The sequence below is a fragment of the Lonchura striata genome, chromosome 9, assembly GCF_050655825.1.
Source record: "Lonchura striata isolate lonStrDom1 chromosome 9, ASM5065582v1, whole genome shotgun sequence".
NCBI classification, from domain to species: Eukaryota; Metazoa; Chordata; class Aves; order Passeriformes; family Estrildidae; genus Lonchura; species Lonchura striata.
This window is the reverse complement of record NC_140711.1, coordinates 30206054-30232930: the sequence shown is the minus strand read 5'-3', so window position 1 is coordinate 30232930 and position 26877 is coordinate 30206054. Positions and strand designations below refer to the sequence as shown.

Below are 26877 nucleotides of genomic sequence, written 5' to 3'. Positions count from 1 at the left end.
CGGAGCAAGTTTGTTATATTCCTAATTGTTCTGACCATAGAATTAATTTCCCAGCCAAAGGGGGGGCACGGCTTTTTCATCCCTGGCAGCCTCGGAATATTCAGCGTGTCACAGATGTTCATGAATAATGTCCATTTAGAAGCGTTGGCAGCGAGCTGGCGAGATGAATGAAATGTTGGGGGGATCTGACAGGCAGCACGCTGCTTTGTGATCATTCCAAAGTTCTAATAATCTCCCTCACCTTCCCTGCCTGCCTCTAATGAAAGAGAATAGGTGATTGCACCTCGGGCTATGTTCTGCGCCTAATGACTCCTCCAAAGGCGGATTTATGGAGAAAAAATTAACTTTGAATGAGGATTGAATTGGCCCTGACAGGCTGATAGACTGTGACACAGATTCTGTGGCAAAACAGACGTAGCCCTAATTGATTATCAATATTTTAAGCAAAGTGATGAAAATAAGCATTAAGTGATGAGAAAGGCAGTCTTAATACAGTAGGCAGTCACCGGGAGCCGGGAAGTCTTCGGGGAGCTCGGCCGGGACGGGATTTTAGCTGGCAGTTCTTCCCTTTCCCTGCCCCACAGCCCGTGTCCCTCCCCAGCCTCTTCCTCTCCTGGATCTGTTGATATTCCAGCCAGGAACAGCATGCCTCCCTCTCTCCAGAGGAGTTGGTTTGGTTTTAACCCCTTTGGACTCGGGGCTGCTTCGCGGGTTTTGGATGTTCTCTCCTTCCCTGCTGGGCTCTCTCCCTGCCCTGTGCAGGTGAGCCACAAACTGCTTCCTGAAAATGGTAACAACCAGGAGAAAATTGCCTGGTTGGTGGGAAAGGGTTGATCTTGATGATTCTTGGTTGTACCCGATATAAACTAATATCTTGGTGACACCAAATATCTCAGTTATCCTTTGGAGCAGGACAACGTTTGGGTTTTGCCTGTGTTTTTTCAGTTGGGTTGCATATGGCTGGATTTGTTTTCTACCAAAAATCCATTGAATGTTTGGGAAAACCCTCGTGGCTGTGAGCCAGCTGCTGGTTAGCTGTGCCATAACAGGACGTTTATCCTAGGGTAAGGAATGTTTTCCAAAATGCCTGAGGGGAGGGAACTGAGCAGGAATGCTGCATTCCCACACCAGGAGGAATCAGTGGGATAGCATCTTCCTTCCAAACACTGGGCGTGTTCCCCAGGGAATTTGGAGAAGCTTAAAATACCCAGATTTGGGCTTTTGGGGAAGTTTTTAAGTGTGACTGGCAGAGCAGGGGAGGGGCAGCGAGCTCCTCCCTCACCCTCCTGCTCCGGGATCCAATATCCATAATTAGAGCCTGGTGTAATTAAATTACAGGGCAGCAAGGGCAGAAGTTCCCATGTGTGGGAATTGGGTGTTTCAGGGGTAATTAGGAAGGACAGGGAGCTCCTGTGGCACTGAGAGATCCATGGCCATGATGGACTGGGCAGGTGAACCATGGATTTATGGAATCACAGCACCCCGTGGATTTATGGGATCATGGATTAACAGAATCATACACTCATTCAGGCTGGAAAAGCCCTCTGAGACCTCCAAGAATGTTGGTGATGTTTAAATTTGGGGTGAAATGTTACTGAAGGGAAAAATACCGAAAACCAGCTTAAATCTGGAGTGATAAGAATGTGTGTGCTGGTGTCACTTTTCCTCTGGAACTCAGAATTAATTCCTGGGTGCTGCTCCTGGTGTTCCTGTCAGAGGAATTCTCTGAGCAAGTGGTTGTTTGGAGTTTGTGCTGGAATTTGTCGGGTGGATAACAGATAATTTTACACGTCAGCCTATGAATATTCAGCAGAGAGGATTTCCACAAGCCTTGATAAATTTAATATACCAGAGAAAAATAACATGTAAATTAAACAGGGCCTTGTAAATTAATAATGGATTCCACTTGTATTTTTATATGTGAGCTGACTGAATATTTTATAAGTGCAAAAATGTTTGTGTTTAAAAGAAAAAAAAGGTGAAGTCTTTCTGATGAGCACTGTGGATGGTTGGCTGCATTTTAAATGAGATGTCCGTGTGTTTTTACAGTTTCTTGGCTTTCTTTTCCTCAGACACATCTTGTATTTTCAACTTTGAGCGGTTGGAAAGTCCACAATTAAGTTGAATTAATTTATTTTTCCAGACCTCTTGTGGTTTGCAGTTGTGGGTGTTCTGACACTCCTCTCTTTTTAATTTTGACAGGAAAATGAAATCTCCTTAGTGCAGGGCTGAGTTTTTTCCATGTACCTTCCCTGCTTCTCCCATGCTCTGGGGGAGGACTCTGCTGCAGGAGCTCCTCCATCAGCCTGGGCCACACTTTCCAAAATGCCCTTTCCAGCCCCAAAACATGCCCTGCTCTGTTTCTACCGTGGAATAATTCACAGTTTGCCTGGCTTCTCTTAATTAGCAGCTTTGCTTGGAATAATTTCACCTTGGCTCAGCGTGAGACTGGTCAGGATTAAGGCATCAGCCACCCATCAGGGAGTGACTGCTTCCCAAACCTTGAGCACTCCCAGGGGTTCCATGGAATCGTGGAATTGTTTCGGTTGGGAAAGCCCTCCCAGACCATCAAATCCAAGTTGTAAAGATCTTTTAATGTTGTTTAACTGCAGCTTGGTTTGAGAAAAGTGAATCTCTTTTAGAGCTTTTGATGGCGCTTGGGCAATGAACAACAATATATTCACTCTATAATAACAACAATAATAATAATAATAATAACAACAACATTGATGAGGAGGAAAAGAAGAACAGAAAGGAGGAGGAGAGGAAGGAGAAGCAGGAGAAGAAAAAAGGAAGGAGAAGAAGAAGAAAAGGAGAAGGATGGGAAGAAGAAGAGTGGACACAATCCTGTGCCATGCTCTCCAGGATGACCCTGCTGGAGGCTGAACCACTTGAGCCACTGTGGTACCTCCCAGCCTGGCCCTTTCTGGGATTCTGTGCAAAAACGACAGAAAATGTGAAATGTTTGAAGAGAATCTTTGGTGTTCAATCCCGAGAGTAACTCAGAGTTTCAGTGCCTGTTGTTGGTTGTGGTGGACACAGCCCTGTGAGCTCAGGACTGCTCTGAAGATTTATGAACTAAGTTAAATTGTTGTTAATGAGCAATTTTGTGTGGAGAATTGTCCTCGTGATACTTCCTAAATTGCCCCATTGTCCCTCTAATTAACCAGGACTTGAAAGGCCAAGCTCTGCCTCGGCAGCAGTTTTAACTTGACTTACAAGGGCTGAAAATCAGCGATTTAAAGTTAACAAAGACAAGCTAAAAATTTATTCATTGACCAGCAGCATCTTTCCTGTGTGTTTTAATATCTTTTTGCCACTGAGATACCCAATGAATTGTTCCTGTGCAGCAACAAATCGGGCAGGAAGAACAAAGTAGCTCAGTGGAATAGATAAATCAAATTTAGGCCTGGTAGTTTATTGAATCTAAATTGTGCCCAGTTGGCCCACGAGCTATATGAGCAATCCATCTTGTGCTGATAATGGAGGGTCTTGAAATCCACCTGATGTTTGCATTATTAAATTCCAGCCTAATGAGCTCTGCTAATACATATTGAAGACAGTTGTAAGGAGCAGAATGGGAATGGGAGCGGGATAATTTGAAAGAAACATAAGCTGAGCATTTTACATGACTCAAGGGGTATATCTACAATTACACATATCACCAAAATTGAATTTAAATGGAATTTCTATTATCCCTGTCCTTTTACCAAGGAGAATAAAGTGTAAATGAAGTAAAAGTCTTCAGAGTTACGCGTGGTTTGGTTTTATTATGGGATTTAATAGATTCTTGTAATGATCTTGAGTGGCAGAAAAAGTTTTAATATTTCACGGCTTTAAGTGTTGTCTAAATATGTATAAAATTGTGGAGGTGGAAGCAGCTGTCAGTGCAGTGATTGGATAATTTGGTAACACCCTGGTCAGGTTGTGCATTTTAAACTGGAGCCGGTGGCTCCAAAAAGCAGCGACCCCTTCACCTCCCTCCTGAGCTGAGTTTGGTTTTCATCAATTATTGCTTCATTCAGGAGGTGCTGGGATTAAATATTTGCAAATCTGACTGAGCTCTTGCCATTCAGAGCACAGTTTGTAGTGATTTCCCTCCCTGGGAAGGCCTGGTGTAAATGCTGGATTTCTGGTCCTTTTTGGTTCTTTCCTTTCTGGCCTGGTGATACTTTTGAAAACTTAATATTTCATCAAGTATAATGTTATTAGAGACTTATTCTCACTTAGTTCACTCATCAGGCAGTGAGATGGCAATAAAAGAGAATGGCTCCTTTGAGACATTAATGCTTTGGAATAAATGATGTGCTAGAACAGAAATTTAATTAATTTACAGAGTATATTGATAGTCCCTTGTTACTGTGCTGTATATTTTTAATCTTCTTTAACATCTGTAGGAAAGTGTTTGAAAACCCCTGCAGTTGAGCAACTGGTAGATAATTAAGTAATAAGGGAAGAGGTTTCTAGAGGGAAAAAGATTCTTTTTAAAGAAGATTGTTGGAACATGGATTAAGTACTGCTGCTGTGATTTGGAGTGAAGAGAAAATTGTGTACTGCCTAATAAAGTCCTGAGGAAGAGCTGACTCCCACTCTGAACAGTCTGTAGGCCTGGAAATATTGTTTTGTTTCTGTTTTACCCCCAAAATAGGCCTGATGGATTATTCAGAAAATCTGCCACCGCATGGGTGCACCACCTTTGGGTCGGTGCAGTTTGGTCTGGGGGCAGCTGGGCAGGGGAGATTGGGGTTTAAAGAAAGAAAAAAAAACCTCTTAAAAGTCTCTTAAGGGCTTTACTGACCCCAAAATCAATGTGGGGATTTGTACTGAATTAATATTGCCTCTAATACTGACCTGATATTACCCTCCATAATCCCATTTATGCCATTCCTTAACTGTGGGAATGGCTTTAAATGAATTTAATGAAGAACCAAGTTCTGGTCTGTCAGGCACGTGGATTTCATTGTGGGGCCTGCAGGGAGGAACATGAAATTGGGATTAAAGCCCTGAAAACATTGTTTGGCCAGAGGTTGTCGACAGCCCATCCCTGGCAGTGCCCAAGGCCGGGTTGGACACTGGGGCTGGAGCAGCCTGGGGCAGTGGGAGGTGTCCCTGCCATGGATGGGATTTAAGGTCCTTCCAACCCAAGCCATTCCATAATTCCTTTATTTGATTGGATAAATTTAACTAATTCCAACTGGTTTTCTTCTTTTTAGCCAAAGCAGATGAAGCGTTGAAGGCCAAGGAGAGAAGTGAAGAAGAAGCCAAGAGAAGAAAGGAAGAAGGTGAGGAATTTTCTTCTATTTCATAACAAACTAAAGCCCAGGAAGACAGAAATTATTATTTTTAAGCTCTAGTGGGGCTGTGAGATTTTCCTCCCTGGGCTGATGATGGAATCTGGTGCCCTGAGCTGCTTCTCTGCAGTCCAGCAGGTGGAATAATGAAACCACATGGATTGAAATGTCAGGGAGTGATGGAAGAGACATTTCCAATATCTGAGGGAGCCAATCCAAACAATCCAGGAGCCTCAAATCCTCACTGGAGCTCTGTGGGCTTTGAGGTCCCTTCAACCCAAACCATTCCGGGATTCCATGATTTAATTCCAAGAGGGAACTCAGGAAAATTCCCCATTTTTGAAACCGCGGCTGCTGAGAATTTCACTCAAAATCAAAATGTTCTAATCTTTAGTTTTACCTGGGATGCTGAGAGGAATTAACTGATGTTCCCAGTTAATCCTGCTTGGAGAAGGTTGTTGTGGTACCCAAGGAGGAAATTCAAGTGGAAAAGTGACCCTGACAAGGCAGGAGGGAAAAAATCCAAATCTGACTGGAAAAGGACCAAACCAAGGAGCTGTGCCCCCTCCCCTTTGTGATTCCTGGATTTTGGAACCCATGGCCCAGGGGGAGCCTTTCCACCTGGAGTTGTCACCCAGCCAGGCTCCCATGGGCACAGGGATTTTGGGATGAGCTGGTTGGGTCCCACCAGCACCAATCCGCAGGGAAAATAGAGTTTGGGAACATTTTTGTGTGGAAAAATACATTGATTTTTTGTGCTCAGATCTCATTGTGAGTGGCAGATGTGCTGGCAATTGCTGTGCCAGCAGGGATTGGGAAGGGTGAGTGTGGAGAGGCAGAGGGAAGAAAAAAGGGGCAATTCATGACTTGGGAACAATGGGATTTCCAGGGAATGGGGAGGAAAACCTCTACAATTTATTAATAAGCCATGAAAACTGTCCTGGGGTGGCTTTGAAGGGTTGTGAGGATGTCACAGTGTTGGAAAATGAAGATTTTTTTTCTGAGCAACTCAAATTCATCCATTTGCTGAGGAGTTGGCTCCCAGTTAGGAATGAAAGTTCATTCTCCCTGGAAAATACAAAATCTTATTAAATTGTGTATGAGGCATTGGAGCATTCCAAGACATCCAGGGGAATTGCACACTGGGGAAACTCCATTTTTTTGTTAAGTTTATGTCCAAATGGATTCAAAATTCCAGTTTTAGGTGGGTTTATGTCCCATATGGATTTGCAAACAGGACATTTATCCAGTGCTTAGAATGTGTTCCCTTCCCTGTCCCAGGCTGCAGTGACATCTTTTGCTTGGAAAAAGAGCATTTTGCATTTTTCCTTAGTTCTTCCTTCCTCACACAACCCCTCTGGGTGGTTTTTAACCCTCTTTGATCCCTCATGGGGATCCCTGAGGTTGGAAAAAACTTTCCAGACCATTAATTCCAAACTGTGACTGATCCCACCAGAGCACCGAGTGCTACACAAAATCATTGAAATAAAATAAGATAAAGCAAAATTATATTGAATTAAATCTTTTTTAAAAAGTTCTAAATTACTATTTTAAAAGAATTTTTATTTCTCTAATATCCCTTATTTTATTTCCCTAACTAGAACCCTCCAAAAGGAAATTCCAGCCCCTGTAGGCATCCTGTGACTCCTTTACTCAGGAGCTGCAATAAAAATAATTCTACAAATAAACCAATCCTTTCCCAACTCATAAAAACTGGTTATTGCCCACCCCATAGCGAGGGGTGTCTTAACATTCCTTTTATTGTCATTTTATTGCCAAATCAGGTGTGAGATTAGACGTTGGATGTTCCATGTAATCTGCTCGGAAATCAAATTATTTGACCTCCAAGGCCAGCACTGCCCCTTCCTGCTGGTTTCCTGTTAAATATGCAGCATTTCCCCAGCATGAATAAAAAATTGAGGATAAATTAGAATCTGCAGACAGCTGACCCCAGCTCCAGATTAGAGACTGGGGGCTCGTGCTGGTTTAAATGTTTTAATTACCATAGTCCCTCCAGCCCGGTGAAGGACACACAGCAAAATGCTGATTTTTTTATTTTTTTTTTTTTTAAGTGACTAAAAAGCAAAGAAAGAAAGAAAAAGGCTCCCCCCACCTCATTTGAATTTTCCAGTTTTGTTACATTTGCACTTCCATTGGAGCTATGCTAATTTGCTGCATGAAATTAGGTCTATTAGCAAAACCTACTATTTTTCCAGGAGTGTTTTCAGTGGTTGGGTTTTCCTAGTTTGGTTTTTGTTTACTTGCTTTGGGGCTGCCTGAAAAGTGAAAAAATCCAGAGGGGATTTTGCCACCCAACTGGGTTTTACTCCAGACAAATTCCGAATAGATGAAGTGGACAAGAGGAAAATTGGAAAAAAAAATGCAAAGGAAAAACTGGGACATCTTGGATGATGTTAGGGAGAGGTTCTGGGCTCGTTTCTCTTAATCTCCCACGAATAATAAGATTTTTAAATCTTGAGTTTGAAATAACACCACGGCAGGGCCACGTGTGGGGAGGAGGAGCTGGGGATGCATCAGGAAACCAGGAACAGAAGTTGTTCTGGAGCACAGTAGGATAGAAAATGTGGATTTTTGGCAATCAATCATTCCATAGGTGGATGGAGGGAGGGTGGTGCTGGATGGGGCGAGCGTTATCCTGGTGTCTTTATCCCAGAATTTGCATTTTCCTTTGCCTTTATCCCAGGATTTGAATTTCCTGGTGCCTTTATCCCGGGATTTGCATTTCTCTTTGCCTTTATCCTGGGATTTGCATTTCCTGGTGCCTTTATCCCAGAATTTGCATTTCCTGGTGCCTTTATCCTGAAATTTGTATTTCCCAGTGCCTTTATCCTGGGATTTGCATTTCCTGGTGCCTTTATCCCAGGATTTGCATTTCCTGGTGCCTTTTTAGCAGAATTTGAATTTACTGCTGCCCTTATTCCAGGATTTGCATTTCCTGGTGCCTTTACCCCAGGATTTGCATTTCCTGGTGCCTTTATCCCAGGATTTGCATTTCCTTGTGCCTTTATCCTGAAATTTGTATTTCCCAGTGCCTTTATCCTGGGATTTGCATTTCCTGGTGCCTTTATCCCAGGATTTGCATTTCCTGGTGCCTTTACCCCAGGATTTGCATTTCCTGGTGCCTTTATCCCAGGATTTGTGTTCCCGTGCCCGGCGCGTGCCAGCCCACTTCTGAACTGTTTCGTTCTTTCTCCCCACCCCCGGTGAGCACTGCAGCAATTTGATGAACTCGGGGGAAATAAATTTGGCAGAAAATCAGCGGGAGTAGATTTAATTATCGCTCTGAGACCTTTCCCTTTTCTGGCTTAGCGATCCCGAAGCTCCGCGCCTTTCCCCGGAATCCGCGCCGAGCTCCGCTTCCCAATTTGTCCCTCCGTGCCGTGATAAGCCAAGCAATTACTGCTTTATTGATTTTTCATCAGGGCAAATTTAAAGTTGATTTTTTCTCCCTGCAAAGGCAGGGGTGATTAAGTGTTTCCCGTCGGTTTAGTCCCGGAGAGCTCCGTGGCAGAATCCAATATCCTGAGGTCAACCTCTGCAGGGAGATAATTCGGTGTCTCGGCCACGTGTGAGGGAGAGGAATCAGGGCTACAAATGTGAGGGGATATCTGTGGAGACAGTTTAATTTGTTCCATTTATATGAACAAGTCGTGTGGCACATGCTTGGAAAATATCATTTTGAATGGGCTTGGAAATGAGGCCCACGTGGGCAGGGGGAGGGAGGGATGCAAACGAGAGCGGGAATGTGGCTGGGAGACAGCTGGAGAATAAACGGGGAATAAACCCATCCCTGAGGGTCCTTCCTGGCTTCTACTGAGCTCTCTGTGCTGCTGGGGTGATTTTTCTTCACCAAAAGTTAAATCCTTCAAGTCTTCAGGTCCCTCCGACCCAAGCCACCCCGTGGTGCCGTGATTCCGTGATTTTGACTGATGGGGGGGGTCACAAAAGCAAAAAACCTGGAGGACTCAGCTTTTAGAAAATCCCTTAAGTATAAACTCTGTAAACCCAAATGAAAAGTTTTATTTTTTAATATTCATCTTTCACCTGCTGGCCAGGAGCTCTCACATGAAGAATCTCATCCAGAATATCCTGAGCTGGAAGAGACCCACAGGGATGGTGTGTCCAACCCTGCCCAGGACACCCCAACCCACTGATTTCCCTTCCCACTTCCTTAGGAGGGAGTTAAAAGCCTTTCCCTGGGTGTGATGGATATTAAACCACGCCAGGAGAAGATTTGCTAGGGTGAGGTCAGTCTGTAATAAGTTAAAGTGCTTCACTCAAGCCTCCATTGGGATGCCCTGAAGTTCATCACTTACTGCCTGAGCTCCTCGTTGATCTTCAGTAAATTATCCTGAACTTCATTGTGGTGGCAAAGACCAAACTCAGTCTGTTTAACCCCCAAATTATTGAATACGGGTAATGCATTTCAATGAAGGGATGGATTGTTTTTCCCTGGAATTTCCAATATTCCTGGGTTTTGCCTGGCTAATGGCAGGTTTGGAGCCCCGCCCTGGGTGTCCCTGGTGTGCCAGTGTCACTTCATTAGGCTGCCACCAACACCTGGTGCTGTGCTGCTGCTCCCAGGAGGCAGCTCCAGCATCTGGCACACACTCTGATCTTCTTTTATCTCTGTTTAATCTTCACGGTGCAGGGTTGGGATTGAAAGGGGGCAGGAGCAAATCAAGGGGAAAATAAAAAATGCCAGGTTTTGGTGCAGCGGCAGAGTGGGGCTTGTTAGGAAGAGCAGCCACGTGAGGATAATGATGAGAGATGGGAAGGGCAAGGGGAATTTGGGGTCTTGGCCACTCTGTGTGTCCAGAGCTGAGGGAGAGAGAATTGGAAAGGGAATTGGAAAGGGAATCGATGGCCCCCAATGGATAATGGCTGCTGGAGGAATCAATTCCTGGCTTTTTATTAAAGCTGCTGTAATTAATGATCACTTCTGAATGTCTTCCTTAAATTTTGCCCTGCTTGGTGCCTGCCCATCCTCTCCTGCCCCTTTGTATTCCAGAGTTCCCTCTTTTGCTTCCCTGCTTTCCCTGGAGAGCCCTGATCCCAGTATCCTGGAGCTGCTGCAGGGCTGGAGCCAGGCTGGGAGAGCTGGGTATGTTCCCCTGGAGAAGGGAAAACTGCAGGGAGAGCTCAGAGCCCTGGGAATGTTCCTCTGGAGAAGGGAAAACTCCAGGGAGAGCTCAGAGCCCTGGGAATGTTCCCCTGGAGAAGGGAAAACTGCAGTCAGAGCTCAGAGCCCTGGGAATGTTCCCCTGGAGAAGGGAAAACTCCAGGGAGAGCTCAGAGCCCTGGGAATGTTCCTCTGGAGAAGGGAAAAGTCCAGGCAGAGCTCAGAGCCCTGCCAGGGCCTGGAGGGGCTCCAGGAGAGCTGGAGAGGGATGGGGACAAGGATGGAGGGACAGGAACAGGGAATGGCTCCCAGTGCCATTGATTGGGAGATTGGGAATAGGGAATTCCCAATTCCTGGCTGGGCTGGAATTCCCAGAGCAGCTGTGGCTGCCCCTGGATCCCTGGCAGTGCCCAAGGCCAGGCTGGACATTGGGCTGGAGCAGCTGGGACAGTGGGAGGTGTCCCTGCCATGGCTGGGGTGGGAATTAAATGATCTTTAAGTTCCTTCCCACCCAAACCATTCCATGAATCTTTAAAAATATCAAAGTAGATTTGAAGCTGACATTTGAGTGATTTTATTTTAGCAATTGCAGCAGGGATGTCATTAAAGTTTTACTGTTCTACAAGTGAAACAGAAATTTATGATCTCCCTAACAGGGAAATTTATGATTTATTTTTACAAATTAAAAGTCTTGAAATGGTCTTCAAATTTCAAGATGAGAAACAAATCAGATTTCTGTACCTCATTAATGTTGTGTGTTTCCCTGTCATCTCCATGGCATTTATTTGTGCTAAAGGAAAAGTCACTTAAGGGAATGGGGTTGTAAAAACCATCATGGAATTGCTTATTGGACTCCAGTCAGTTGAAACACAAATTTATGGCTACGTATTGAAAAGCTGTTCCTAAAGGCAAATAAACAGGGGTGTATGGGAAATAAACAGGGGGTTATGGGGGAAATAAATAGGGGTGTGGGGGGAAATCAATAGGGGTGTATGGGGGAAATAAATAGGGGTGTATGGGGGAAATAAATAGGGGTGTGTGGGGAAATAAATAGGGGTGTGGGGGGAAATCAATAGGGGTGTATGGGGAGAAATAAAAGGGTGTGGGGGGAAATAAATAGGGGTGTGTGGGGAAAATAGACAGGGATGTATGGGGAAATCAATAGGGGTGTATGTGGAAAATAAATAGGGGTGTATGGGAAATAAACAGGGGGTTATGGGGGAAATAAATAGGGTGTGTGGGGGAAATCAATAGGGGTGTATGTGGAAAATAAATAGGGGTGTATGGAACAAAATTCCAGATCCATTTGCTCAGATCACAGTCCCTGGTGTGGGGAATTTTATTTTGATAGAAATTAGGGTTTTGTGGATCTGGGCCCATCACACAGGTACTTCCAGAGGGTGTTTTTCTGGGAATCTGTGGGATGAGCATGAGACTTCACTGGGAATTGTCCTGTTTAGGCTGTCTAGGGCCTAGATAAATTGGGAGCTCAGAGGTGGGTGATGTTTTATTGGTGCTGGGCAGGCCTTGAGCTGGAGTGAGTGACTTTATTCCATGAAGAAACAGAAACGTAATGCTGGGATCCAGCAGCACAAATCCAGAATTCCCCGTGCCAGGGCTGTGCCCCCAAATCCAGAATTCCCTGTGCCAGGGCTGTGCCCACAAATCCAGAATTCCCTGTGCCAGAATTCCCGTGCCAGGGCTGTGCCCACCCCTCCACTGAGAGCCTGCCATGGTCTCCAAAACACCCCAAAAAGCCCCAGAATGGGGTGCAGGAGAGACCAGGGCTGTGGGGACAGCACACAGGAGGTGCAGGCCTCCAGCAGCAATTCCTTAAATTCAACATTAAATTAAAGTAAAAATTCTTAAATGAAACCTTCTTAAATTCAAAGTTCTTAAAGTCAGTGTTCTTAAATGCTGTTTTCTTCAATGTAGGGTTCTGGCTCTGCCTTGTGTGGTTTTAACGTGGACAAATGGTCTGTGGGAAGGATCCGTGTGGGATCCCCACTGCTGAGCCCGGACCTCCAGCACAGAGGTTATTTGGGATGGAGGGCTGGGAAAGGTAGGAGCAGGCAGTAATTGCCTTTAAGATCAGAGCACAAAGCATTACCTTGGATTTTACAAGGCCAGCGAGCAACAAAAGAGCAGTAATTTATGAGCTCAGCGTAAAAGAAGAGCATAATTGCATTAAAAATTAATGCTAATGAACACTAAAATGGGGAAGGTGGTTATGATGAAAGTTTGGATTCATCTTCCCCGGGTTGAATGATGGCTGGTGCCTTGATTAATGGCTTAATTTCTATCAATTAGCGGGGAGAAATCTCCACTGAGACAAGGGTAAAATGAGCATTGAATTACAGGCCTGGCTTTGTGTGCCCAGGAAGGAGCGCGGCGGGCTCGGCTGGCAAACACGGGGTGCCCAAATCCAGAATTCCCTGTGCCAGGGCTGTGCCCCCAAATCCGGAATTCCCCGTGCCAGAATTCCCTGTGCCAGGGCTGTGCCCACAAATCCGGAATTCCCCATGCCAGAATTCCCTGTGCTGGGGCTGTGTCCCCAAATCCAGAATTCCCCGTGCCAGAATTTCCTGTGCCAGGGCTGTGCCCCCAAATCCAGAATTCCCCGTGCCAGAATTCCCTGTGCCAGAATTTCCTGTGCCAGGGCTGTGCCCCCAAATCCAGAATTCCCTGTGCCAGGGCTGTGCCCCCAAATCCGGAATTCCCCGTGCCAGAATTCCCTGTCCAGGGCTGTGCCCCCAAATCCGGAATTCCCCATGCCAGAATTCCCTGTGCCAGGGCTGTGCCCCCAAATCCAGAATTCCCCGTGCCAGGGCTGTGCCCCCAAATCCAGAATTCCCGTGCCAGGGCTGTGCCCACCCCTCCACTGAGAGCCTGCCATGGTCTCCAAAACACCCCAAAAAGTCCCAGAATGGGGGTGCAGGAGAGACCAGGGCTGTGGGGACAGCACACAGGAGGTGCAGGCCTCCAGCAGCAATTTCTTAAATTCAACATTAAATTAAAAATTCTTACATGAAACCTTCTTAAATTCAAAGTTCTTAAAGTCAGTGTTCTTAAATGATATTTTCTTAAATGTAGGGTTCTTAAATTCAGAGCTCACTTGCTGAACTTTCCCCTCCTGTTTTACACTGCTTTTTATACTTAGTGCTCCCAGGTCTTTAAAAGAAAAGCTGTTAGTGTCCAGACTTGGCTTAAAATCCTATAAAAATGAGGTTATTACCATGAAAATGTATCAAAACAGCAAACTCAGAGTAGTCTGGTACTCTCTGTAGAACTCTCTGTGCTATTATCTGTAGGAAGTACCACAGTGCTCATAAAATGCTATTTTTAATATATTTTAATGGCAACCTCATTTTCACAGGATGTTAAAACAAGCCTGGACAAAGTTTTTCTTGTTAATTTGCATTTCTCCAGCTGAATTTGTAAATCCCGTGTGCTCCCTGTAGTAAATAGATTCTGGAGTACTCCCAACTTGCTACTTTAATACATTTAATTGTATTTTTAAGTGCTTATGGTGAAGTTGGGAGCAGGGAAATGAGCGGGCAAAGGTTTCTCTGCAGTTTCTGGTTTTGGGGTGCATTTATTGCTCCTGTGACTGGCTGGGAAATCCTTCCCTGGGAATCCCAACAGCTGGGAAAGTGTGGGAGCAGAGCTCAGGGATCGGGAAGTGGGGATGGGAATGAGCCAGGGTGAGTTATGGGAGGGATGAGGGGGATGGAAGCTGATCCTGGAATCTGGGGTGGGTCCTGTAAGGATGGATCCCATAGGGATGGATCCCGCAGGGATGGATGGATCCTGTAAGGATGGATCCCATAGGGATTGATGGATCCCGCAGGGTTGAATCCTGCAGGGGTGGATGGATGGATGGATCCCGCAGGGATGGATGGGTCCCACAGGGATGGATGGATGGATCCCGCAGGGATGGATGGGTCCCACAGGGATGGATGGATGGATGGATCCCGCGGGGATGGATGGATGGATCCCGCAGGGGTGGATGGGTCCCACAGGGATGGATGGATGGATCCCGCGGGGATGGATGGATGGATCCCGCAGGGATGGATGGGTCCCACAGGGATGGATGGATCCCGCAGGGATGGATGGATGGATGGATCCCGCAGGGATGGATGGATCCCGCAGGGATGGATGGATGGATGGATCCCGCAGGGATGGATGGATCCCGCAGGGATGGATGGATGGATGGATCCCGCAGGGATGGATGGACGGATCCCGCAGGGATGGATGGATCCCGCGGGGATGGATGGATCCCACGGGGATGGATGGATCCCGCAGGGATGGATGGATGGATGGATCCCGCAGGGATGGATGGATGGATCCCACGGGGATGGATGGATGGATGGATCCCGCAGGGATGGATGGATGGATCCCGCAGGGATGGATGGATGGATCCCGCAGGGATGGACGGGTCCCGCAGGGATGGATGGATGGATGGATCCCGCAGGGATGGATGGATGGATGGATCCCGCAGGGTTGGACAGATCCCACAGGGATGGATGGATCCCGCAGGAATGGATGGATGGATCCCGCAGGGATGGATGGATCCCACAGGGATGGATGGATGGATCCCGCAGGAATGGACGGATGGATCCCGCAGGGATGGATGGATCCCGCGGGGATGGATGGATGGATCCCGCAGGGATGGATGGATGGATGGATCCCGCAGGGCCGCTCCGCTCGGAGCATCCCCGGGCTCGGCATCCGCGGCTGCGGCGCTGCTGAGTGAGGCGGTGCCTCCCTCTAACGGCAGCCGAGCCTGGCCGGGAAACGGGATCAGCCGCCGGAGATCCCGGGAAGTATCCCGGGAAATCTCCCGGGAAATCTCCGGGCACAGCCCCGCTCCGGCGTGCCGGGAATGCTGCTCCCAGGGCTCGCAGCAATGGGACATTCCTGGGCTGATCCCCTCTGGATTCTGCTCCAGCTGGTGGGAGGTCTCACCTCTGGAGTGGTCACTGAGGCTCCGGGGGGATCTCCAGAAAGGATCACCAGGGAAGATCTCCAAGGGATATCTCCGGGGGGATCTCCAGGGAAGCTCTCCAGGGAAGCTCTCCAGCAGGCGTTTCCAGAGAGAATTGCCAGGGAAGTTGTCCAGGGAAGATCTCTGGGGAGGATCTCTAGGGAAGATCTCCAAGGAGGTTCTTCAATGGGGATCTCCAAGGCAGATCTCCAGGAATGATCTCCAAGGATGATCTCCAGGGATGATTCCCAAGGAGGATCTCCAGGGATGATCTCCAGGGATGATTCCCAAGGAGGGTCTCCAGGGATGATCTCCAGGGATGATTCCCAAGGAGGATCTTCAGGGATGATTCCCAAAGAGGATCTCCAGGGAGGGTCTCCAGGGATGATCTCCAAGGATGATCTCCAAGGATGATTCCCAGGGATGATCTCCAGGGATGATCTCCAGGGAGGGTCTCCAAGGAGGGTCTCCAGGGATCTTCAGGGATGATTCCCAAGGAGGATCTCCAGGGATGATCTCCAAGGATGATCCCCAAGGAGGATCTCCAGGGAGGGTCTGCAGCAGCTCCCACTGGAGCTGGAGTTCCAGCACTCAGGACTCCGGGACACTGCGGGATCAGGGTGGGACAGCTGCTCCTCTCCTGATCCAAACAAAGGATTTGAGGAGAATTCCCTGAGAAGCAGAGCCCCAGGGCTGGTGAAGCCCAGGGGTGACACAGCCACCGCGAGTCCCACCTGTCCTGCTGGATTTTCCTGCTGGATTTTCCTGCTGGATTTTCCTGCTGGATTTTCCTGCTGGATTTTCCGGCTGGATTTTCCGGCTGGATTTTCCTGCTGGATTTTCCTGCTGGATTTTCCTGCTGGATTTTCCTGCTGGATTTTCCTGCTGGATTTTCCTCCTTCTCCCAGTGCTGAGTGAAGGATCCAGGATCTCCCACAGCCAGGGAGGCTTTTGTGTCATCCACTGCAAATTACCCGGGGCAAACTTCATTTTTTCTTTAATTTGTCAGTTTGAGTAAAACTGGAATCAGTTAAAACTTTGGGATGCGTGAAAACCCAGCTGTGGTGGGAAACACAGAGCATAAAAATATCACTTCCAATAACCCCAAATAAAATGGGATCAAAGGGGAAATATTTTCTGCTGTAGTTTGTTTAGTTTGGGATCTGGGGGTGTTTCCCTCTTTTAATCCTCAGCTCAAAAGAGCAAGAAAAATTAACAGCTTTTTTCTGTATTTCAAAGCTTTTCATGTAAAACGTGTTACATTTTTAAATTAAATTAACCCCTTAAATCTAATTAGTAAAATAGGAAGAAACAGATTCAGAGGAATATTGGATGTTTTTTGCCATTGCTTTGATTCTGGAGTTAGACCTGCTTGAAAAAATCTCTTTAAGTTCATGTTCATGGTCAGGATTATGGATAAGCAATGAATCCATAAAAATTTACACTCGGAGATTATCCAAGAAATATTTAAAACATGTTTTTGTTTAATGGATCTTTCACAAGATATTATTGGTCATTTAATGTTTCTATTTCCATGATTTTAAAACTCTTAGTGGAATAAATTTTGTCTTTAAGGAAAAAAATGGGAATATTTTAGGCAGGAAAGTTCTCCTTTCACCTGATTTGTAGAATCATAGAATTCTCTGTTTCTTTTACTTTTGTCTGATTTTCTGCTGTTTCTAATTCTTGTGTGTGCAATGTTTTGGGGTGGCATCGAGAGAATGCACATTTTAATTCTCAAGTGACATTCCAGGTTATTGCTGCTCCAGCCTAATTCCATAGGAATTTGCAGCTATAAAGCTGAGTGTGTATATTTACACACTGGAGGAGAGCAATAGGTGTAAATAGGGAATTGTAAAATGCAAAATTATCCCTGAAGGATGATGCTGATGATGTTCCCAGTTAAACTGGGAAAATCCTCCCTTGCCAAGCTGACAGGGCTGGAAATTGTGCCTGCTGCTGGAATCACCTTTTTATTATAAACCAGCCCTAATCCAAGATTTACTTCCTTGTTTTTCCACCCTAACAGGGTGAAAAGACTCACCGTGCACTGAGTTAGTATTGATTTTTTTTTTTTTTTTGTCTGAAGCCTCGGCGCTTTCTGACTCCATTATTTTTGATTTTCCTATGAAATACATATCCCTGGCCCTGACAGCTGACAAACAACAGCTGGAAGTCGTTTTATCTCCCCATAATGTGTTTGTCAGAAGTGCCCTGCACTAATGGGCTCTGCTTCCTCCAGTCCATTTTCCCCCGTTAATGTCACTGATGTCATTGGCAGCTTTTAGTGATTTTTGCCCCTTCCCTGATTTGTCATTCCCATCACTTTGTGCAGGATCCGGGTGGGATCCTGGAGCTGCCTGGGATTTTGTGAAACGAGCTGAGCTGTGGATTTGAAATCTCCTTTTCCTGCCTTTCCATGCCTGGCTTTAATCAGGACCCTTTATTTACCCTCAGACCAGGTGTATCCAAAGCCTCAGTGAATTCTGATTCCCTCTCCTTTGATTTGTCCCAAAAATCCTTGGGAATCTGTTCTAAAGGAGAAGCTTTCAGCACCAAGGCAGCAGGACTTGCAAACACAAGTTTAAATGTAGGAAACCCTTTTTTTCCTTCTAAATCCCTAAAAAAATTAGGTTTAAAGTTGTATTTATGGACTTTGCTTGTAGTGCAGCTCCTGACAACTTAGAATTATGGGATGGTTTGGCTTGGAAGGACCTTAAATCCCATCCAGGGACAGGGCAGGGACACCTCCCACTGTCCCAGCTGCTCCAAGCCCAATGTCCAACCTGGCCTTGGGCACTGCCAGGGATCCAGGGGCAGCCACAGCTGCTCTGGGAATCCCATTCCAGTCAGGAATTCCCAATTCCCAATCTCCCACCCATCCCTGCCCTTTGGCACTGGGAGCCATTCCCTGTGTCCTGTTCCAGCCTGGAATTCCCAATTCCCAATCTCCCACACATCCATTCCCTGTTCCTGTCCCTCCATCCTTGTCCCCAGCCCCTCTCCAGCTCTCCTGAAGCCCCACCAGGCTCTGAGCTCTCCCTGGAGTTTTCTCTTCCCCAGTTATCCCACAAATCCTTAGGTCAGCATTTGGAATGTTCCCAGCCTCACTGGTTTATTTTTACTCAGAGCTTTCCCTTGGAACAGAAGATTTTGGGCTGCACTGCACGAGCAGCTTTTCCTGGCGTGTCCCAAAATCTCCTTCAGGCATGGCTGGGACAGGGGCCTGGATCCCGGGATTTCACCAATCCCATAAATCCCACAAATCCCATAAATCTCACCTTCCCTGTGCAGACCAAGCCACCCTCCTGGACCAAGTGAAGCGAGTGAAGGAAATCGAAGCCATCGAAAGCGACGCCTTCGTCCCACAGACCTTCAGGTCCAGCAAAGAAGTCAAAAAGGTACATTTTTCCTTCCAAAAGGGATATTTTCCTTCCAAAAAGGTACATTTTCCTTCCAAAAATGTACATTTTCTTCCCAAAAAGGGACATTTTCCTCCCAAAAAAGGACATTTTTCCTTCCAAAAGGGGCATTTTCCTTTCAAAAGGGACATTCTCAGTCTCTTTCTTGCTGCATTATCCCAAAAAGGGACATTTTTCCTTCCAAAAGGAACATTTTTCCTTCCAAAAGGGACATTTTCAGTCCCTTTCTTGCTGCATTATCCTCTCAGAGCCAGGAGGAAGCTGCACTATTTAAGGATTTTTCACCTATGAAGGAGCATCAATGTTGAGAACCTTAAGTCCACCTGAAATCCCACCAAGGACTCCTTGATAGTCTCAGGGGATTTAAATGTGGCAGAATTTAAGGAAATCACCTGGTTTGAAGAGTTTTTGTTTAGGAAAAGCAGAAGAATTGAAATCCCAAAGTAATCACATTTACTTTGTAATTAAAGTGGAGATGATTTTAATGCTGCTTATCTAAAGCCAGACTTTAAGTCTGTGTTTACTCCCTGAAAAGAAGCAGCTTGGTTTTCAATCAGCCTGGTTTCAATCCAGAAACCCAACAGGAGACATCCAGATCCCAGAATTTACTTTAATTTTGGCCCCCAGGTGTTGTAGGGAACTGGTTTGGGAAATGTTCATTTTCCCACCTGGCCAGTGAGTGTTTGGAATTATCCCTGGCTGTTTCCCCAGGAATGTGCAATTTGCTTTTGTAGAAATCTCCAAGAATCTGATGCAGCTTCTTCAGGAAGTGATCCAAAATCCCAGTGGTGCAGGTTTTCCAGCTCTCTCCCTACACCTTTTTTTGGTCACTTCATGTCCTTGTCCAGTGAGAGGACACCTGAGAGGACATCCCTGAGAGGATCCTTTCAGGGAAGACAGACATGTATTGAGTTAAAATACTGGCACAGCTGGGATTTTTGAGATAAAACACTCAAATTTTGTGTGTTTGTTCCTTTTTCAGTCAGCAGAACCTGCTGAACTCCAACAGGAGCCTGTCAGTGTGGGAGCCACTGAGGCAGCTGCTGCTGAGAAAGAGCCTCCAGCTGCCAACATTCCCACTGCCATCAAGTACCAGGATGACAATTCCTTAGCTCATCCAAATGTGAGTGCTTATCCCATCATTTTAGCCAGAATTTATCCCACCTTCAGCTTTAGAGCAGCCCCTGGAATGAGAGCAGGGCTGTGTGACCTCACAGCCTTGGCTGTGCAGCTCCTCACACAATCCCTGCCCTGGCAAAAAGAGATCCCACTGCTCCCACCACCCAGCAGAGCAGTCCCACAGGAGGTTCAGCAGGAGTTTGGGAGTTGTCAATGAATTATATAATAAAATATAATTCATGTATCACTGGGGAATTTAAGAGGGATAAAAATTCAGGACAAATTGGTTTCTATAGTTGGAAACCTGGAGGGAAACTCAGAACTTGCCCATTTTGCCAACTTGCAAAGTTGAGACACACTTCAGATAATTTTAAATCATTGAGCCTAAACTTGAGCAAATCTCTTTGGGAGAGCTTTAGAGGGAAAGAAAAGGTTTGTTTTGTTGGTTTTTTTTAAGAACTAGCAAGGTAGAAGAAATCAGTGTGAGTTCTGTAGAGTGGGCACAGAGCAGAGACCAGGACATGTCAATGATGAATTGCATTGGAGCTTTGCTTTTCCAATGATTAAGACCTCTCCCAAGCCAAACTATTTGAGGATTCCCTGAAAAGTCTCTGCTTTTATTGATGTTTTTGGCTCACCTCTGTCTTTAACCCCCCTGAGCTTTTCCTGTGGGCACTGAGGCAGTCGTGGCTGCTCCAGGGGATGATCACAAACCTGGAGCTGCTGATTGTGCCAACTTTTCTCCCGTGCCAGCTGTTCATGGAGAAGGCAGAGGCTGAGGAGAAGTGGTTCCAGAGGCTGGTGGCTCTGCGCCAGGAGCGGCTGATGGGGAGCCCCGTGGCCTGACAGCTCCCAGGACATCCCAGGCCACTTCCACACGGAGCTCCTACACTCAGCTGTGCTTTTTGTCCCTCAGAGGAGATTTGGATGAGCTGGGCAGGCAGGGAGGGTTTCAGTGGATAACCAGGAATGGCCTGCCCTGCTCCACCTGGGTGGCCAGGAGTGTTCTCTCCTGGTTCCCCTGAATAACCAGGAATGTTCTCTCCTGAATAACCAGGAATGTTCTCTCCTGGTTCTCCTGAATAACCAGGAATGTTCTCTCCTGGTTCCCCTGAATAACCAGGAATGTTCTCTCCTGGTTCTCCTGAATAACCAGGAATGTTCTCTCCTGAATAACCAGGAGTGTTCTCTCCTGGTTCCCCTGAATAACCAGGATGTTCTGTCCTACTCCAGCTGGATAACTGGGAGTGTTCTCTCCTGGTTCCCCTGAATAACCAGGAATGTTCTCTCCTGGTTCCCCTGAATAACCAGGATGTTCTGTTCTGCTTCACCTGAATCACCAGGAATATTCTCTTCTGCTCCACATGGATAATCAGGAGTGTTCTATTCTGGTTCCTCTGAATAACCAGGAATGTTCTCTCCTGAATAACCAGGATGTTCTGTCCTGGTTCTCCTGAATAACCAGGAATGTTCTCTCCTGATTCCCCTGAATAACCAGGAATGTTCTGTCCTGAATAAGCAGGAATGTTCTCTCCTGGTTCCCCTGAATAACCAGGAGTGTTCTCTCCTGGTTCTCCTGAAGAACCAGGAATGTTCTCTCCTGGTTCCCTCCAAGCTCAGTGCTGGAGATGGGCAGGGCAGCATAGCCAGGGCCATTTCCATTTTTTGGAGGGAATTCCTCAGGTGAAGAACACCTGGCAGCCCAGGAAATAGCATTTGATCCCTCCCAGTGCAGAAAATTGTACAGAGGCAGGTAGGAGTTGGAAGATGAGTGGGAGCTGAGGCTCAGGGCTGGGACAGTGAGGGATGGGTGGAAGCATCCCTGTTCTCCCTTCCTCCCTTCCTGTGGAATCCTGGGCAGCTCCTGGCTGGGGGAATCCTCTCCTGGATGTGTTCATCCATCTGCCTCACTCTGGGAGGGAAATGCTCCACCTTTCCTTGAGCATCTGCCACTGCTGCACCTCCAAATGGGCAATTTCATCAACCTCATCACTGCTGTAATTACCAAATCATGGAATTAGCACACAGCTGCTTCTGGGCAGTGGCTGTTCCCAGCCCGTGGAGCTCCCTTGGGCCAGGTGGGACTTTCAAATAATCAAAGTTTAGTGTGAACATCTGAATTTAGCCTGGATAAACTTCCACAAAAATCTGCCCGTCATCCATCTAAGTGCAGGAAATCAACCAAATCAAATAAATGAAAGTATTTCTTCAGCGAGGCTGGGAGGAAATTGTCACATCAGGAGAGGAGAGAAGTGAGCCCCAGCTGTGGGTGTGCTCCTGGAGCTGCCCTGCATCAGCATTCCCATGGGAAGCTGCTTTTTGGGATTATTTCTCCTGGTTCTCAGACCTGTGGTGATGCAGAATGGAGGCTCACCCTGCAAATGGACTTTGCTTGGTTTGTTTTTTTTATTTTAGATCCTGGATATAAAAGGAAAATTTATTGAATTTGCATTCTGACACGTTTTTACTTCCTTTATGAAGTGTTAGTTTCATTTTATCCTGCATCAAAATATCCCAAGAGCTTGTCTGCAGGAAAAAGTGGGAAAAAATTTGTTTCCCTTGTTTCATTTCAGCATTTTCAAATGGTAAAATTTGTCATTGCTGCATTTTCTCATCACCTTTTATGTTTCTTTCATAGAAAATAAAAACTGTTTGATGTCCATGGAAGGTCCAGGTGTAAATTCCTCTTTTCATGCATTGTCTTGGATAATTTTGGTGCTTTTATTGGATGTGAAATTATTCTCTTTATTTGCAGCCCTGTAGAATATTAGAAAACTTTACAATATGTTGTAGATAGATTTAAAGTACAGTTTGTTTATTTATTGTTTATTAATCAACATCTAAATTTGCTGGAGGAGAGTTGGGAGCAAGAACTGGAAAGGAAATGGAAATAATATTTAGATAATTTAGACAAAACTAAAATCAATAGACTAAAAGATATCTAAAAATAGATAAAACTAGAATCAGTATATCTAAAAATAGAGAAACTAAAATCAATAAATTAAATTAATAAATTAAATTAATTTAAATTAAATTAATACATTTTAAAACATTTAGATAACATTTAGATAATTTAAATACCAGAAAATTTGGCTGAATGGAAAATGTACAGAAATATTCCAAACACCACTGGCAACATGGAGCAAATCCAGATAAAGTTGATTTTTATAGTTCCAGCAGCAGCTCGCTGATCAGGATGTCCATGAATTCCTCAGGACTGTGCACTTTTCATGGAATAACAACTTGGGCATTGCCTGCAGAGGGATTTTTCTGGTTTCTTTCCCTGGAACATCCATGGGGGTGGAAGATTGGCAGTGCTGGTGCTGGGGGAGGAAGGAGCTGCCAGGCTGGAGTTGTGCCAGCCCAGGGCTGGATTGGCTCCAGCCATCCTCACCAGAACCCAACCACGCAACCAGCCCAGGGAAACAATTCTCCACACACATTCCACGTGGGAAAAACAAGGGGCAGAAATAGAAATTGTTTTCTCTTTCTGCCAGAGCTCACCCTGGGTCAGGGGTGGCTCCGTGTGGTGGAAAAATCTCTCCTCCAACCCGAGCTTCCAAAGAAAGGCTCAGCAGTCTCTTGTTTGGTCTCAAGGCAGTTTATTGCAAGTTTTCTAAAAGATTTTCTCCTGGAGCTGCTGTGGTTTGCTCACAGCTCAGGCAGAGGCACACACACACCCTGACATCCTCTCTGACTCCTCCTTCTCCTCCTTCTTCTCCTTCTTCTGCTTCTTCTTCTTGTCTCCTCACCCAGGGCTTTTATATGGTACATTACGTGTTACATGTTTACAGTTTTCCCCAATGCCTATTACCTATATTAAATGGTGATTTTCTATCTTTTATATGGTACATTACGTGTTACATGGTTACAGTTTTTCCCCAATGCCTATTACCTATATTAAATGGTGTTTTTCTATCTTTTATATGGTACATTACGTGTTACATGTTCACAGTTTTTCCCAATGCCTATTACCTATATTAAATGGTGATTTTCTATCTTTTATATGGTACATTACGTGTTACATGGTTACAGTTTTTCCCCAATGCCTATTACCTATATTAAATGGTGTTTTTCTATCTTTTATATGGTACATTACGTGTTACATGTTCACAGTTTTTCCCAATGCCTATTACCTATATTAAATGGTGATTTTCTATCTTTTATATGGTACATTACGTGTTACATGTTTACAGTTTTCCCCAATACCTATTACCTATATTAAATGGTGATTTTCTACTCTAAACCAATCTGTGAGTGCCAACATCACCAAGAACATGGAGGTGAGGAAGAAGAAGGAGGAAGAACAGGGTCAGCCCACTTTCCTCCATCTTAGAACTTCTGACCCCCATGTACAAAGTAAAACCCCCCTGGACAGGTGCTAAAACCCCCCTGTACAATACTAAAAAATTTCCCCTCTGTTTTGTAACTACTTTTACTATCCTATCTATCCTTTGTGACTGCTTGTTCCACCTCCAAAGCTGGTAACTCATCCCATGGCTCAAACCCAAAATCACAGCTGTTTGCAGCTGCCTGCCAGGGTCTCAAATGCTTCTGACCAAGGCTTGGAACCTCCAGAAATGTCTGAGGGACATTTTGAGTTCCAATATTCTGTGACAGCATCATCTGAGCAGCAACATCTTCCCAAATACCATATAAAAGAGAGCAGCAGCCCTGGGCAGGGGGAGAGAAGAAGAGGAAGAGGAAGAGGAGAAGGAGTCAGAGAGGATGTCAGGGTGTGTGTGTGCCTCTGCCTGAGCTCTGAGCAAACCACAGCAGCTCCAGGAGAAAATCTTTTAGATAACTTGCAATGGACTGCCTGGAGACCCAACAACAAGAGCCTGTGGAGTTTTTCTTTGGAAGCTCGGGTTGGAGGAGAAATTTTAGCACCAGATGAGACCCCAGGGTTCTCACAACAGAGGAGCCTCCTGTCCTGGCCAGGAGATCAGCTGAGCTCCTGCTGCTGCAGTCACTCCAGGAGGGCAGCACGGCTCTCCCAGGCTCTGTAACCCAAAACCAGCCCTGGGGATGGTGACACTTGGCCATTTGTCAGCTCACAAGGAGGGAGTTATTTTTACTGGGGATCCTTGAACTCCAGAAGCCTCAGTGAGGAGGGATCAGCTGGAACCCGGAGCTGGGGAGGCTCCTCAGCTTGAAAGTGATAGAAAACCTAACCCCACAATGAACCAGGATTGCAAACACTCCCCTCTGTTCGTCTGGGCTGCTTTGTTGTTCCCAGTTTGGATGCAGAGCAGCAGTGGCTGGGCTGGGAATGGCTCAGTGCCCCTGAGTCCCTCTGGAAGTGCCACCCAGGGGACTCCAGGTGGCTCCTCTGGCTGGAAGGGAGCAGGAGCTGGAGCCTGGGGGGAGGAGGATGCTCAGAGCTTCCAGCCCAGCTCCCACCTTCCAGCTGCTCTGCTCCCAAAAAAGTTCTGGAGCTGCTGGAGAGAGGCCAGAACGGAGCTGGAGCCAGGCTGGGAGAGCTGGGGGGGCTCACCTGGAGAGGAGCAGCTCCAGGGAGAGCTCAGAGCCCTGGGAATGTTCCCCTGGAGAGGAGAAGGATCCAGGGAGAGCTCAGAGCCCCTAGGAATGTTCCCCTGGAGAGGAGAAGGATCCAGGGAGAGCTCAGAGCCCTGGGAATGTTCCCCTGGAGAGGAGAAGCTCCAGGGAGAGCTCAGAGCCCTGGGAATGTTCCTCTGGAGAGGAGCAGCTCCAGGGAGAGCTCAGAGCCCTGGGAATGTTCCCCTGGAGAGGAGAAGCTCCAGGGAGAGCTCAGAGCCCTGGGAATGTTCCCCTGGAGAGGAGCAGCTCCAGGGAGAGCTCAGAGCCCTGGGAATGTTCCCCTGGAGAGGAGCAGCTCCAGGGAGAGCTCAGAGCCCTGGGAATGTTCCCCTGGAGAGGAGAAGCTCCAGGCAGAGCTCAGAGCCCTGCCAGGGCCTGGAGGGGCTCCAGGAGAGCTGGAGAGGGATGGGGACAAGGATGGAGGGACAGGAACAGGGAATGGCTCCCAGTGCCATTGATTGGGAATTGGGAATTCCTGGCTGGGCTGGAATTCCAGAGCAGCTGTGGCTGCCCCTGGATCCCTGGCAGTGCCCAAGGCCAGGTTGGACATTGGGCTTGGAGCAGCTGGGACAGTGGGAGGTGTCCCTGCCGTGGCAGGGGTGGGAATTAAATTAACTTTAAAGTTCCTTCCCACCCAAAGCATTCTCTGATTCTGTACCAGTGAATTGAACAGTATTTTGTTATAAATTGTTATGTTATTTCAGGCCTTGTACAAATTCCTGAACTGGACAGCTGGGAGCTGAAGAGATATTTAACTCAAATGTTAATATCCATGTTCTTACACATCTCCCTCCAGTCCTTGCTTTTATCTGACATTTCCCAACAATTTATCACCAGCTGCCTTGGCAGAAGCTGATGGACTGAGATCAGCTCTGGAGCAGCACAGGCCTCTCCCTCTAAAAATGCACTGAAACCTCTGGAAAGTGCAGAGCAGCTCTGAGCCCACCTGGGAAGGAGCAGCTGGAGGAGTGAGGACTCCTCAGTTCTGCCAATCCCTGGGAAATGGTCCAGGAGCTGCTGGGGATGGAGCCCTGGGGGTCTGAGCAGAGACTGGAGCAGGGTCCCCAGTGCTCCCTGTTCTCCCAGAATCGTTGGAAAATCCCTATTTTTACTAACTCTGCTGTTTCTCACTAGCTGGGTAAGCAGAGCTAAATGTTTGGAAGTTTGAGACTGCACAAAATACAATTATGAAGTAATTGTGTAATAAAAGCTGGTTTTATTTTTTCTCAAGTGAGCAGTGAAACCTCTCCTGGCTGATTAGAACTGACAATTTATCCTTGCCCTCCCTGTGAAATCAGCCAGAACCTGAGCTGGTAACTCGATGTTGTGATAACTTGTACACTCAGTTTGTCC

At 46.5% G+C, this 26877-nt stretch overlaps 1 protein-coding gene across 1 annotated transcript in view; it reads left to right on the top strand.

Annotated features, from left to right (window-relative positions):
• Positions 1-22624, top strand: part of RSRC1 (arginine and serine rich coiled-coil 1) — a 102980-nt gene extending 80356 nt beyond the window's left edge. Inside the window, exons 8-11 of the mRNA XM_085587455.1 lie at positions 5214-5282; positions 18716-18822; positions 19826-19966; positions 20716-22624. Of these exons, the coding sequence (XP_085443581.1) occupies positions 5214-5282; positions 18716-18822; positions 19826-19966; positions 20716-20808 (410 nt within the window). The 3' untranslated portion in view covers positions 20809-22624. The remainder of the gene's footprint in view (positions 1-5213; positions 5283-18715; positions 18823-19825; positions 19967-20715) is intronic.
• The last annotated feature ends 4253 nt before the right edge of the window (positions 22625-26877 follow it).